Below are 13,476 nucleotides of genomic sequence, written 5' to 3' on the forward strand. Positions count from 1 at the left end.
CACTCTCTTCCCCCTCCCCCAGTCTCTCTCACTCTATCCCACCCCCCCCCCAGTCTCTCTCACTCTCTCCAACCCACCCCCCCCAGTCTCTCTCACTCTCTCCCACCCACCCCCCCCAGTCTCTCTCACTCTCTCCCACCCCCCCAGTCTCTCTCACTCTCTCCCCCCCCCAGTCTCTCTCACTCTCTCCCCCCCCACCCCCAAGTCTCTCTCACTCTCTTCCCCCCCCACCCCCAAGTCTCTCTCACTCTCTTCCCCCCCATCCCCAAGTCTCTCTCACTCTCTTCCCCCCCCACCCCCAAGTCTCTCTCACTCTTCCCACCCCCAAGTCTCTCTCACTCTCTCCCCCTCCCCAGTCTCTCTCACTCTCTCTCACTCTCTCCCCCTCCCCAGTCTCTCTCACTCACTCTCTCCCCCTCCCCAGTCTCTCTCACTCTCTCCCCCTCCCCAGTCTCTCACTCTCTCCCCCCCTCCCCAGTCTCTCACTCTCTCCCCCCCTCCCCAGTCTCTCACTCTCTCCCCCCCTCCCCAGTCTCTCTCACTCTCTCTCCCCCTCCCCAGTCTCTCTCACTCTCTCTCCCCCTCCCCAGTCTCTCTCACTCTCTCTCCCCCTCCCCAGTCTCTCTCACTCTCTCTCCCCCTCCCCAGTCTCTCTCACTCTCTCCCCTCCCCAGTCTCTCTCACTCTCTCCCCTCCCCAGTCTCTCTCACTCTCTTCCCCCCCCACCCCCAAGTCTCTCTCACTCTCTCCCCCCCCACCCCCAAGTCTCTCTCACTCTCTCCCCCCCCACCCCCAAGTCTCTCTCACTCTCTCCCCCTCCCCCAGTCTCTCTCACCCTCCCCCAGTCTCTCTCACTCTCTCCCCCCCCCAGTCTCTCTCACTCTGCCCCCACCCCCCCAGTCTCTCACTCTGCCCCCCCTCTCACTCTGCCCCCCCACCTCTCTCACTCTGCCCCCCCTGTCTCTCACTCTTTTCTCCTCTCTTCCCCCCCCCAGTCTCTCACCCCACCGTCTTTCTCACTATTCACCCCCCCACCTTTCACTCTTCACCCCCCCCACCTCTCTCACTCTTCACCCCCCCCACCTCTCTCACTCTTCACCCCCCCCACCTCTCTCACTCTTCACCCCCCCCCACCTCTCTCACTCTTCACCCCCCCCACCTCTCTCACTCTTCACCCCCCCCACCTCTCTCACTCTTCACCCCCCCCCACCTCTCTCCACCCCCTCCACCTCTCTCCACCCCCCCCACCTCTCTCCACCCCCCCGCCTCTCTCACTCTTCACCCCCCGCCTCTCTCACTCTTCACCCCCCGCCTCTCACCTCCCTCACCCCTTCCACCTCTCACTCTTCCCCCCCATCCCCCAACACCCCCCCGCCTCTCTCACTCACTCTTCCCCTCCCCCCCCCACCCCCAGTCTCTTTCCACCCCCCAGTCTCTCTCTCTCTCTATCTATCTCTCCCCACCTCTGATTTTTTCTTTCCCACAGAATGCCTCAAAATTGTTCGTGTAGATTATCAAAGCGATATTTTAGGAAAAAGTCTAAATCAGCAAAGCAACGTGGTCGGCAGCAGCAGAGGAGTTCCGGGCCCTACATGATACAGACCCCACTTCCGATTTCGAGGAGTCTACGCGTGCGCGGGACAGAGAGGGACAGAATCCAGGGCGGTCGTTCACAGAAAGATACACAAAAAACTTGCAAATAATCGCTCTGTATGCTTAAAGGGTATGATGTAGTAGCCATTACAGAAACCTGGCTACAAGCTCATCATGACTCAGAGCTAAATATTCTATGCTGTAGGATCTTTAGAAAGGACAGGGAAACTGGGGCAAAAAAAAAAGGATTAGCAATATTGAGAAAAGACAATTACAGCAGTTGAAAGTAGCTCACTTTTGAAGGAATTCATAAATACCATATTACCTCCCTTTACTGGTAACTTATTTCATAAATCCACAATTCTGCGGGAGCAAATTTTTCTAATCTTTGGTCTTGCTCAAGGCAAATTAATCCTAAATTGTGCCATTTATTTCTACTCTCTCCATCCAAGTCCTAAAGTCTCATCACTTATGCCTCTTCAGCATTTTAGACATCTGAAACAATTCCACCTTTATCTACTCTTCGCCAATGAAAATAAATTCAGCATAGTGAGTCTCTTTCTCATAAATTCGAGCTCCAAGTCTCAGAATATTTCTAGTTACTCTTCTCTCAATAATCTACAACACATCAATACCTTTTTGAAGGTAGAATGCCTAAAACTGCACCCAAAATGACAAAATATGGCCGCACCAGCCATCTATACAAGATTACGATAACTTGTAAATCCCCTTGAGATATACATACTACTTGATTGTTTTTGTCCACAGCAGCTTCACACTGACTAATTTTCAATGAATGATCAATAATCATATTCAAATCGTTTTTTTCACTTTTATTCATGCAACATGATAAAATATGTATCGTTTCATTTGTTACTGTGATTTTAGACATGGGCAAACACCTGGTATTTTTTAGTATCCTGTCATTTCCACAGAAGTTTGTTTTAAATATTGACCCTATATTATACTATCTATTTCCCTGCACTCTGCTACACAGAAAATAGTTATTAATAGCAATATGATATTGTGTACCATCAAGTTTAATGTCACTTCTGAGAGTTTCACCTGTGGTATTCGCCTCTTTCATAAGGTTGAACAAATTTGAGAGTCTAAATTAAGCAGTCTTTCAGAAGAAAAGCTTTGACAGGCTGAATTAACACTTGTAGTTTTCATGCATTTTCAAACATAAATAAATGGGGCCTAGTGATTATAGACATCATTGGCACATGGTGTCTCCTACAAAATATTTGTTTGTCATAGAACAGAAAAGTCACCACATAAGCACTTAACAACTCTATTGCAATAGTAGACAGTGCTGTTCCTTTACTCTGAATTATCTTCTTCAAAATAACTATCCGGTGACATGGGTGATCTTTGCTATTATTTACTCAACAAACCCATTTGAAAGATTGATGTGACTGTGCAGTACATCGAGTGGACAAGCAAAGTGAGGCTTTATCTGCTTGTTACAGCTCCAGTTCAATCAATTTCCAAACATGAAATCCCAGTAGTGAAGAGGAAAAAGCAGGAGATTAAACCAAGGTGCTGGCAGGCTACTCTGGGAGCTCGAGAGGAAACAGGAAATCTGAGCATTGATTTTAGCCTCCAAAGATTGAGATCAGTGCATTTTATTTACATTTTAACAGGAAGTCTGCAGCTTTTTGTGTACTGTATCATATAATGTAATGCACTTGGTGTGTTGCAAGTGTATGCAAGTTTTAAATTGTAAACATCAAGGGTATTTAAAATATTTATTAGCTTGTAGGAAGACACACCCTGTAATTTAGAAATTTGATATTTGATTGTGAACTCTGAATTTGATATGCAGAGTATCTATCCAGTATACAGAGATCAGAGGCTGGATTTTCGTTACCATCCATTTTGCAGTGTTATTCATGGTGAAGCAGTAATTATTGCACCCGAGAAAAGTTTGCGCCTCAGTCAGCAAAATTCATCAGCTGGGCCCCCTTTTAGGACACAAGGCCGGTTGAGCAACTGAAAATCCGTTGCTAAAGAACTGGCCTCGGAGTGCCCTCAGAGAGGCTTCTGTGGCAAAAGAAATCACAACTAAAAACACAACAAACATTCCCAATACCTTCAACACCCCACAATAAGCTACATTGCAAAAATAAAACTAAACGAAACAATCAAACTTACCGCATTCACCAATTTCAGGCGGTCCCACCACAGCGCGCTATAGGGTCAGCGCACAACAAATTTCAAGGTGCAGTAGAAACCAGCGGCATTGCACGCCAGCCCGACATTCCCAGGCGGTGCTGCTCTGCGCCCCCGCAAAACCGGCAACAAATTTTCTGGCGGGGTGTTGGAAGCTGGCCACCCGCCCGGAAAGCTTTTCCTCCACCATTACCGCGCCTCCGGGGCGCAAACAAAGGTGGCAAAACATAGAAACAAGGTGCAGGAGTAGGACAATAGTAACTTTCATAAGGGAATTGGATATCTACTTGAAAAGGAAAAATTGCAGGGTAACATAGAAACATAGAAAATAGGTGCAGGAGTAGGCCATTCGGACCTTCGAGCCTGCATCACCATTCATTAAGATCATGGCTGATCATTCACCTCAGTACCCCTTTCCTGCTTTCTCTCCATACACTTTGATCCCCTTAGCCGTAAGGTCCATATCTAACTCCCTCTTGAATATATCCAATGAACTGGCATCAACAACTCTCAGCGGCAGGGAATTCCACAGGTTAACAACTCTGAGTGAAGAAGTTTCTCCTCATCTCAGTCCTAAATGGCCTACCCCTTATCCTAAGACAATGTCCCCTGGTTCTGGACTTCCCCAACATCGAGAACATTCTTTCCGCATCTAACCTGTCCAGTCCCATCGGATTCTTATAAGTTTCTATGAGATCCCCTCTCATCCTTCGAAACTCCATTGGATAAAAGCCCAGTTGAACCAGTCTCTCCTCATATGACAGTCCAGCCATCCCTGGAATTAGTCTGGTGAACCTTCACTGCACTCCCTCAATAGCAAGAATGTCCTTCCTCAGATTAGGAGACCAAAACTGAACACAATATTTCAGGTGAGGCCTCACTATGGCCCTGTACAACTGCAGTAAGACCTCCCTGCTCCTATATTCAAAATCCCCTAGCTATGAAGGCCAACATGCCATTTGCCTTCTTCACCGCCTGCTGTACCTGCATGCCAACTTTCAATGACTGATGAACCATGACACCCAGGTCTCGTTGCACCTCCCCTTTTCCTAATCTGCCGCCATTCCGATAATATTCTGCCTTCGTGTTTTTGCCTCCAAAATGGATAACCTCACATTTATCCACATTATACTGCATCTGCCATGCATTTGCCCACTCATCTATCCTGTCCAAGTCACCCTGCAGCCTCTTAGCGTCCCCCTCACAGCTCACACCGCCACCCAGCTTAGTGTCATCTGCAAACTTGGAGATATTACACTCAATTCCTTCATCCAAATTGTTAATGTATATTGTAAAGAGCAACATAACAAAAATCTAGCCCCAGCTCTCCAACCAATCTAAAGTAACTGAGACATAACACTTCGAACAGTGCTGCTCCAGTTATTATCATGGTATCTTCTCCTCCTTCGAGCACCTCATCTTGTTCTCCTCCCTCATCTCTCCTTTAAAATCCACATTGTATACTGCCGCCACCTCCATCCCCAGTTTCTGACCACGACATCTTCTCTCAGCCTCTGTATTCATCGACTTCTCATCCTCTGTAATTTAATCAGCACAACTCCCATTGCGCTCTCTCCTCTGTGCTCCCTAAACCTCTCCCTCTATATAAACTCACTTACCCATATTCATGGCCACTCCCCCAACCTTACCTTCTACCATGGCATCTCTAGTACCATGGTCTTGATCACAGACAAAGCCATCTCCGACCACCTCATTTCCCTCATCATCCAAATTCTCCCACCTCCTTCTGCATCTGCCCCTGAAACAAATTCTCCCCAAAATCACTTACAACTTTAATTTTAAACACCCAACCACTTAGCATTTAGCCCGGCATTCACCACAATACTTCTGCACCTGTTGATCTGCTCAATCACTTCCTCACATTCATGTTTGATGTCCTCATCGCCAGGGAAACCTTTTATCTCTCTCCAATCCCAGTTGTCTCTCCCCTGGCATGGACTCCCATCTTTGCTCCCTCAAATCTAAGGGGTGTAAACTTCAACATATCTGGAGCACATCTGGTATAACCATCCATTACCAGATAGGGGTGGACCACATCAAGCACTAATGGGCTTTGTTCTCCTCTGTGTTTGTGTTGTCTCACATCCAGTCCTGGATGAACCGCAGCTTCTTCCAGCTGAATCTTGGGAAGACCAAAGCCACCTTCTTTGGCCACCGCCACAAACTCCGTTTCTTCACTACCGAATCCATGCCCCTCCCCAGCCACTGACTCAGGTTCAACCAGATTGTTCGCTACCTCGGCATACTATTTGACACCGAGCTGAGCTTCTGACACCATATCCTCTCCATCACGAAGACCACCTACCTCGACCACAGAACAACACCTCAGCCCATCTGCTGTTGAAACTCTCATTCATGCCTTTGTCACTGCCAGACTCGGCTATTCCAATGCTTTGCTAGGGATTCTCCCATCCTCCACCTTCTATAAACTTCAACCCATCCAAAACTCTGCTGCCATTACACTGTCCCACACTATGTCCCACTCACTCATCACCACTGTGCTTGCTGACCTACATTGACTCCTTGACCCCCAACACCTCCAATTTAAAATTCTCAATTCTCGTGTTGAAATCTCTTCATGGCCTCATTCCTCTCTATTGCTAATTCCTCCATCCCTACACTCCTCTGAGAATCCTATGTTCCTCTGGCTCTGGCCTCATGTGAAACCCCACTTCCCTCATCCTACCATTGGTGGCCATGCCTTCAACTGTCAAGACCCTAGACTCTGAAATTTCTTCCGAAACCTCTATCTCTTCATTTCCCTCTCCTTTAAGATACTACTTAAACCCACCTCTTTGAGCTTTGGCTCAGCTTCCAGTTGTGTCTGATTATGCGTCTGAAGTGCTTTGGGATGTTTTTTCTATGTTAAAGATGCTATATGAATGTAAATTATTTTTGATGTTGAATGAGTTATTGTGAAATATGTATTTAAAATATATAAATTTTGTTTAAAACGTTATGGAAATTTCAGTGACTACGAAAAAATGATGAAGATTTTTCCCCAGAAAGCATTGAGTGATTTGTGAGAAAAATATAATACAATATCACCTAGGCCCAGAGCCTACAATTATAAATGATAAAGAAAAAGAAACTCCCTGTCTACCTTTATCCCTGTTTGTGTCTTTCTCTCTCCCTACTGTCTCAAAGGTGTTAGAAATTAGAATTTCTGGCTCACAGGTCTAAGGCATTGGCATTGACTTTTTCTACTGTCAACAAAACACAGGTAAGATAATTAGTTGGATTCAAAAAGCAACAGATTTTTTTTTAAACGTCTAAAGAAAAACACATGGTAGATGGATCCTAGGTTTTATAAATAGGAACACAAAGAACAAAAAGAGCTAATACTTGTAACCTTTATAAATCAAATCATTGTTTAGGTTGCAGTTAGAAAACTGCCTAGTTTTGGGCACCCTGCTTTAGAAAGCATGTCAAGGCTATAGAGGGGGTACAGAAGAGAGTCACGGAGAGGATACCAGGAGTGAGGGGCTTTGTTATGATAGACTAGAGACACTGGGGTTCTTTTCATTAGAAGGTTCAAAATTATTACAGATTTTGATGAAGTAATTTTTTTTTAAACTTTCCACTGGATAAATTTGGCAACTGGATAAATTTAAGATCACCAAAAGAATAAAAGGGAGAAGTTGTTAGAATATTTTTTTTAAACACAACACAGAATATCCTAGCAGAGGCAGTGGTGGAAGCAGAATCCACAACAGCTTTTAAAAGGGAAGTGGATAAATACTTGAAAAAGCAAAATTCAAAAGTGTATGGGAAAAAGGACTCTCAAAAAGCCAGCACAGTCACAAGGGGCCAAAGGTTTCCTTCTATATTATAAAATTCTATGAGCTCAAAATTGGCCCACCCCTATTATCGGCGCACTCACCGGAGATGTGCCGCTTTGCTGCGTTGAAAAGTGCTCCGAAAAAAAATCGGTCCCCACTTTGGCCATTGTCCGGTCTCTCCTGGGTCTTTGTGCAGCGTGGCCAGTCAGGTCAGGGGCGGAGCCAGCTTCCCGCGCTGAAAGCAGTGCCGGGACGTTTGCACACGCGCTCTGAAGTGTGCGCGCATGTGCAGTAGCTCCTCGCCCCCAGCCTCTAAGTGTGCGTGCTGCAGCATGGGACCTCATCATCATCATCATCATCATACTGGCTGCTGGTGCGTCCTGCCCCTATCCCAGGCCGAGTAGCCTACTGCACAGGCCGGCCTGCTGCCTTCCCGGGCTGAAGATGAAGGTAGGGTAGGTCTTACTTACTTCTATTTTTATTTGGATATTTTGAAAAAATTATGTAAAGATGTTTTGTCTCGTGAATAGTGACGACCATTTGTCAAGCCTATTCACCTGGTGCTATTGTGAAAGAAGAACATAAGTGACGGAGGAACACAGAGAATAGCTTATTTATTGAAGTAGACTTTATTTAGATAATATGGGCTCAATTTTGGCCCAGTATAATCATTGCAAACAAATAGTTGTTTAAATTAGTTGTGAGATTAGGGCAATTTAACTCAACTATCTTTTACTTTTACTTCTTTGATTTTTGTAGTTTAAGCCTCCATGAATGCTTCTGTTGTACAGTAAATTAACTTTGCGAAGTTTGTCATATGATGCCCTGTATAGCTGTTTGATCATATTCACACTCTTTAGTCAAGTCATTAAGGTTTGCTGGCCTCCGATGTACCTACCTGCGCTGATTTCGTAACTCTCCGCAAGGGTTTTCACAAGTGCCACATATGCTGGCCTAAGTTAGTTTGGATTAACTATTAGCTGGCCAAAGTGGCCTAAATGGCCAAAACGGGTGTAGGTGGCAGGTAACACCCCCTTTTGAAAAAAAAAACTAAATTAAAAAAATCCTAACTAACTCACTTACACTGGAGCAAATTGAATGTGCAAAATGGGAATTTTTAAGATACTCCAGAAAGATCAAGTTGCTCCAAAAAAAACAGAGCAACTCCTGGCCAATTTTGAGCCCTATGTTTCTACTGTGCCACCCACTCACTTTGCAGATATTTAATGAGAAATCCTAGTAAGTATTTTGAAAAAATAAGAAGGATCATTCATTAACCACAATGTTAGTCAGAAAAGCCAATTTTTCCTCCAGGTCGTATTAATACCAACTTGATTATTACACAAGGCACATCATACTTGCTATTTTACCAGCAGGTGTCACCATTGTCCAAGTAACCAATTTGATATTATCTGAAACAGCAAGATCAGAAATGTTGACTGAATAATTTCATTCATTACACTCTTGGACTATACTGATACATTTTTAAAAAGCGGTTACATGTGAGACAATGGTTTCAGTGTTGCTCACAAATATCATAAGGAAAAACATTTCTTCATTTTTATACAATACATGTTGGGCAACATCTATAACTTCATTAGAATTTGGCATGCTTAGTTCCCCTGCACCCACCAAGGAAAACAGACTATTAATCCACATCCAAAGTATTCTTATAAAATCAACAGATGTGTAGCTCACAGTAAATAAGAGGTTATGCTATTGTTGGGTGGGGAATGGGGGTGAGGTTTGCTGGAGTATGGAAGTGGGAAAGTGCACACATCTTCAGTGAAATAATGTGGTGAAACATTTGTAAGCAATCTTTCCAGAGTTAGTGAAGCAAATGTTTTTCAATTGGCTGCAGGAAAATAGTGTTTTCTGTACCCATTGCAGGAAAATAATTAAATATCAAGTTGTATAAATTAATCCATGTCTGTAATATGGAGAGAGTAGCTCTTTACTATCCTTCCAAGAGTGTAGCTTTTTATAGGAAAAGCCAAGAAAGATATAAAACTTTAATCTTTTTTTAATATGTATCTTTCCTCTTTTAACAGTGCTTAGTGTTTTTAAGCAGAACCATTTAATAAAATATTTGAAACTCAGGGCTTTTATTCATAATTTCAGCCAAATCTGAATAATTATACAGTCCTTACACAAGTCGCTATTAGCTCATAGGAACAATGATTATTTTGAGATCTCAGAATATACAAATAACCAAACAGCAGTTACTATAACAATTTAGAATAGACTGTTATAGCTTTTGTGCAATGAGTGGGTGTGGCATTATTGGAGGTACCATTGTTCAGATGGAGCCATCTATCTGTTCAAGAGGACTTTAAAAAGCCCATGCAACTATTCAAACAACAGCAAAGAGGTGTCCGAGTGTCCTGGGCAACATTCCTCCCTAAATCAAGACAAACAAAATAAGTTTATCTAGTCGTTTATCTTATCTGCTGACTGTGGGATCTTACTGTGCATACATTGGTTGCCATTTCCCCTACATAACTGCGATTGCAATTCAAAGTATTTCAAACAGCAATATCAGGAATAATTAATTGGCTGTGCAGCACTTTGAAATGTGAAATGAATTACACTATGGCATTTTTTCAGGAAAATGTGGAGTTCATGTGTTACGTTACATTTAATGTTTTGTAAAAAAAAACAGATTTCAGCTACTTTTAATGTCCTAAGATTGTTTCCCTGAAGGTTTTCGTTCTCAATAGTTTAGTACTGGAGGGAACAAGTCAAATCCAAGCAGTCTCTGTGAATGGTTAGTTTTATGAGCAATAATAACATTTTCTAGAAGTTGTATATACAAGTGCAAACTGGAGATTTTTCAGGTCTGGGAACCTGTGTGAACTCATGCCTCAGGATTCTTATATAGGCACAAGCCTCTGATGTTATAGACATTTCAAATGCCATTGTGTTGATAGTTTTCCAATGATTAATATTTTTATAATGTCAAATACCAAGTTTCTACTAGTAAGTGCTCAGCTTACAGCAGAAAGCAAGAAAGGATTTTTAGTTTTATTTTGCAGACTACACCTACTTGATATGTTGTTTTCATAATGTCCTTTGCAGTTCCTCACTGGTAGTTTATATACCCAATTTCCTTGTGTTTGATTCATTCCTTCTGTATCAGTTCAGTGCTAATTTGCTGCTGCTTTAAGAATAGGAAAGTTCGGCCAATCAAGTGGAATAAATTTGCATGAGTACATTTGTGATGCCAAAGTGTAATGGATAAAATACAAACTATGCACAATTTTTTATAAATATACTCAGTTTTTCTGCGTGTTGCTCATGGTAAGTGTGATACACTGTTTTATGAGGAAGGAGCATTGTACCATGTAACGCACATTGTATTATTTTGATGGTAAGGTGATGCTGTATTCCTTTAAAGTCATAGGTGGAGAAATTCAAACCCGTCAGTTACTGCCACAAAATGGCCAGGACGAACCAAACAGATGCATCATAATGACCATGAGAGTTCTGAGCAAAATTTGTCACCGGCCTGATTTGAATAAAACAGACGAGCTGTGGATACCAATCGGACGTCGCAGTGAAACTTGCTGGTTGTTTCCTGATGAATTCCAGCTGGCTCTAATATTGCACCAGCTATAGGGAGGTCCTCAGGGAGACAAGGCGGAAGGGGGTGAGCCCAAGCCAGCAGCAAGCCACAGTAATTTTGCAAAGCCGGTAGGAGCACTCTTGCTCAGCTCCGCAGAGATGTAACTTTTAAAACGTTTTGTGGCCATTCCTTGAGCAGCCTCCAACTAAGTTTATTTGGGAATTTGGAAAGAGTGGGAATTCAGAGCAGAGGGGGAAAGGAGTTGCAGCTTTTTGCCCACACTATTTTTAGTGCTTTGTGTTACAATAGAGGCAAAAATCAAAAATTTGACGTCAGAATTATGTCAGCTCAAGGGAAACAGCTGATTAGTGAGTAGCTGGTGAGTGTTTTTTGTCATCTAGTTTTAAGTTTATTCCATAGACAAAAAGTTCATAGTTTAGTTCATAGTCAACTAACTAGAGGCTGGCAGAGCGGCTCAGTTCTATGGAGTGCACATCTTGTGCCTTGTGGGAAGTGCTGGTCATTTACGTAGCCTGGACGATCATATATGCAGGAAGTGTCACCAGCTACAGCAACTGGGTTTCGGAGCTTGAACGGCAGTTGGAGTCACTGCGGTGCATCCGCGAGGCTGAGAACTTTGTGGATAGCACGTTTCTAGAGGTGGCTACCCAGCAACTTAGGGTCGGATTTTCGGCTTTCGGGGTTTTTCGTTGAAAACGGTAGCGATATATGAAACTTACTGTTTTTGCTGCGCTACCGTTTTTAGGCTGTACTTTCGGAATTTACTGTGCATCGGTAAGGGAGGCGTTGCACAAACATTTGCAGCGCAAAACACAAGTTTCGGCAACTTTAGTCCGGGGCTGGGACGCTGCGAGACAGGCCTTGCGAGGGGGTAAATAAGAAAAGAAAATATTTCAAAAATCATTTACAAGACCCTTAATTATCTAATTGCCGCAAAAAAAAATTAAAAATAAAAACTTTAACTTACCTTTTTTGCAGGTTTTCATACTTACCACTGCTGGCAGGACTGCACTGAGAGGTTTGACCTGTCGCTATTCTGGATGCAACATACAGCTCAGGAGAGTGCCGAAACTCGGATGCAAACGCAATCCGAATCGTTGCACGTTGGCACACCTCTCCCCGGCGGTTGAAAGTGCCGCCGCAAACAGGTACCCGAGGATCCTGCAGAGGGTCAAATCACGGCAAAAACCCGGTCGCAAACCTGCCGAAAATCGAGCCTCAAGTGTGCAGGCAGAGAGGAAGTGGGTGACCGCCAGACAGAAGAGGAGGACCAGGCAGGTCGGGCAGGAGTTCCCCGAGCGCATCTCGCTTTCCATCCAGTATTCTGTTCTGAGTACTGGTGGGGGCGATGGTTCCTCTGGAGAGTGCAGCCAGAGCCAAGTCCACGTCACCTCGGGTGGTTCAGCTGCACAGGGAGGGAAGGAAGAAGAGTGGAAGAGCAATAGTGGTAGGGGATTCGATAGTTCGGGGGAAAACAAGTGTTTCTGCGGCCGCAGACGTGACTCCAGGATGGTATGTTGCTTCCCTGGTGCCAGGGTCAAGGATGTCACCGAACGGCTACAGGGCATTTTGGGGGGAGAGGGTGAATAGCCAGGTGTCATGAACCATATCAGTACCAATGATATACATGACATAGCTAGGAGAGTGATTAAAAATCAGGACTTCAAAAGGTAGTACAGAAATAGGAGGATAGAACAGATGAATGCATGGCTGAAAGGATGGTGCAGGAGGGAGGGCTTTACATTCCTGAGGCATTGGGACCATTTCTGGGAGAGGTGGGACATGTACAAGCTGGATGGGTTGCGCTTCAACAGAGCCGGGACCAATATCCTCCTGGGGGTGGGGTGCTCGTGCTGTTGGGGAGGGTTTAAATTAGCTTGGCAGGGTGATAGGAATCTGAGAATAGCTTCAGTAGGGAAAGAAGCAAAGCTGGAATTGGAAATCAGGAAAGTAGAAACTGAATTTGGAAGACAGAGGAAACAAGGGCTAGAAAATAGACAACAAAGAAGTTTGGCAGTGCTAAAAGGAAAATACTTCATTGCAAGGAGTCGAAGGAATAAGGCAGATGAGCTGAGAACACAGATAGACACTTGGGAGTATGATATAGCTATTACTGAGACATGGCTGAAAGATGGGCAGGTATAGCAGCTCAACTTTCCTGGTTATAGGGTTTCAAGATGTGATGCGGGGGGGGGGGGGGGGGGAGGGGAGGGTTGCAGTACTGATTAAATAAACAATTACAGCTGTGAGGAAGGCCATATGGGTCGAATTGAAGAATGAAAAAAAAAGAGTGCTCACATTGCTGGGAGTGTAGTATAG

At 44.2% G+C, this 13,476-nt stretch overlaps 1 protein-coding gene across 3 annotated transcripts in view; it reads right to left on the reverse strand.

Annotated features, from left to right (window-relative positions):
• jazf1b (JAZF zinc finger 1b) overlaps positions 1–13,476 on the reverse strand; it is a 447,675-nt gene that overhangs the window by 369,611 nt on the left and 64,588 nt on the right. The window contains exon 2 of one of the 3 annotated variants that reach the window (XM_070880823.1): positions 8,930–8,983. The exons of the other annotated variants lie outside the window; for them this stretch is intronic. Coding sequence (XP_070736924.1) covers positions 8,930–8,983 — 54 coding nt within the window. The remainder of the gene's footprint in view (positions 1–8,929; positions 8,984–13,476) is intronic. 3 annotated transcript variants of the gene reach the window in all.

The sequence above is a fragment of the Pristiophorus japonicus genome, chromosome 5 (genome assembly GCF_044704955.1).
Source record: "Pristiophorus japonicus isolate sPriJap1 chromosome 5, sPriJap1.hap1, whole genome shotgun sequence".
In the NCBI taxonomy this organism is placed as follows: Eukaryota; Metazoa; Chordata; class Chondrichthyes; family Pristiophoridae; genus Pristiophorus; species Pristiophorus japonicus.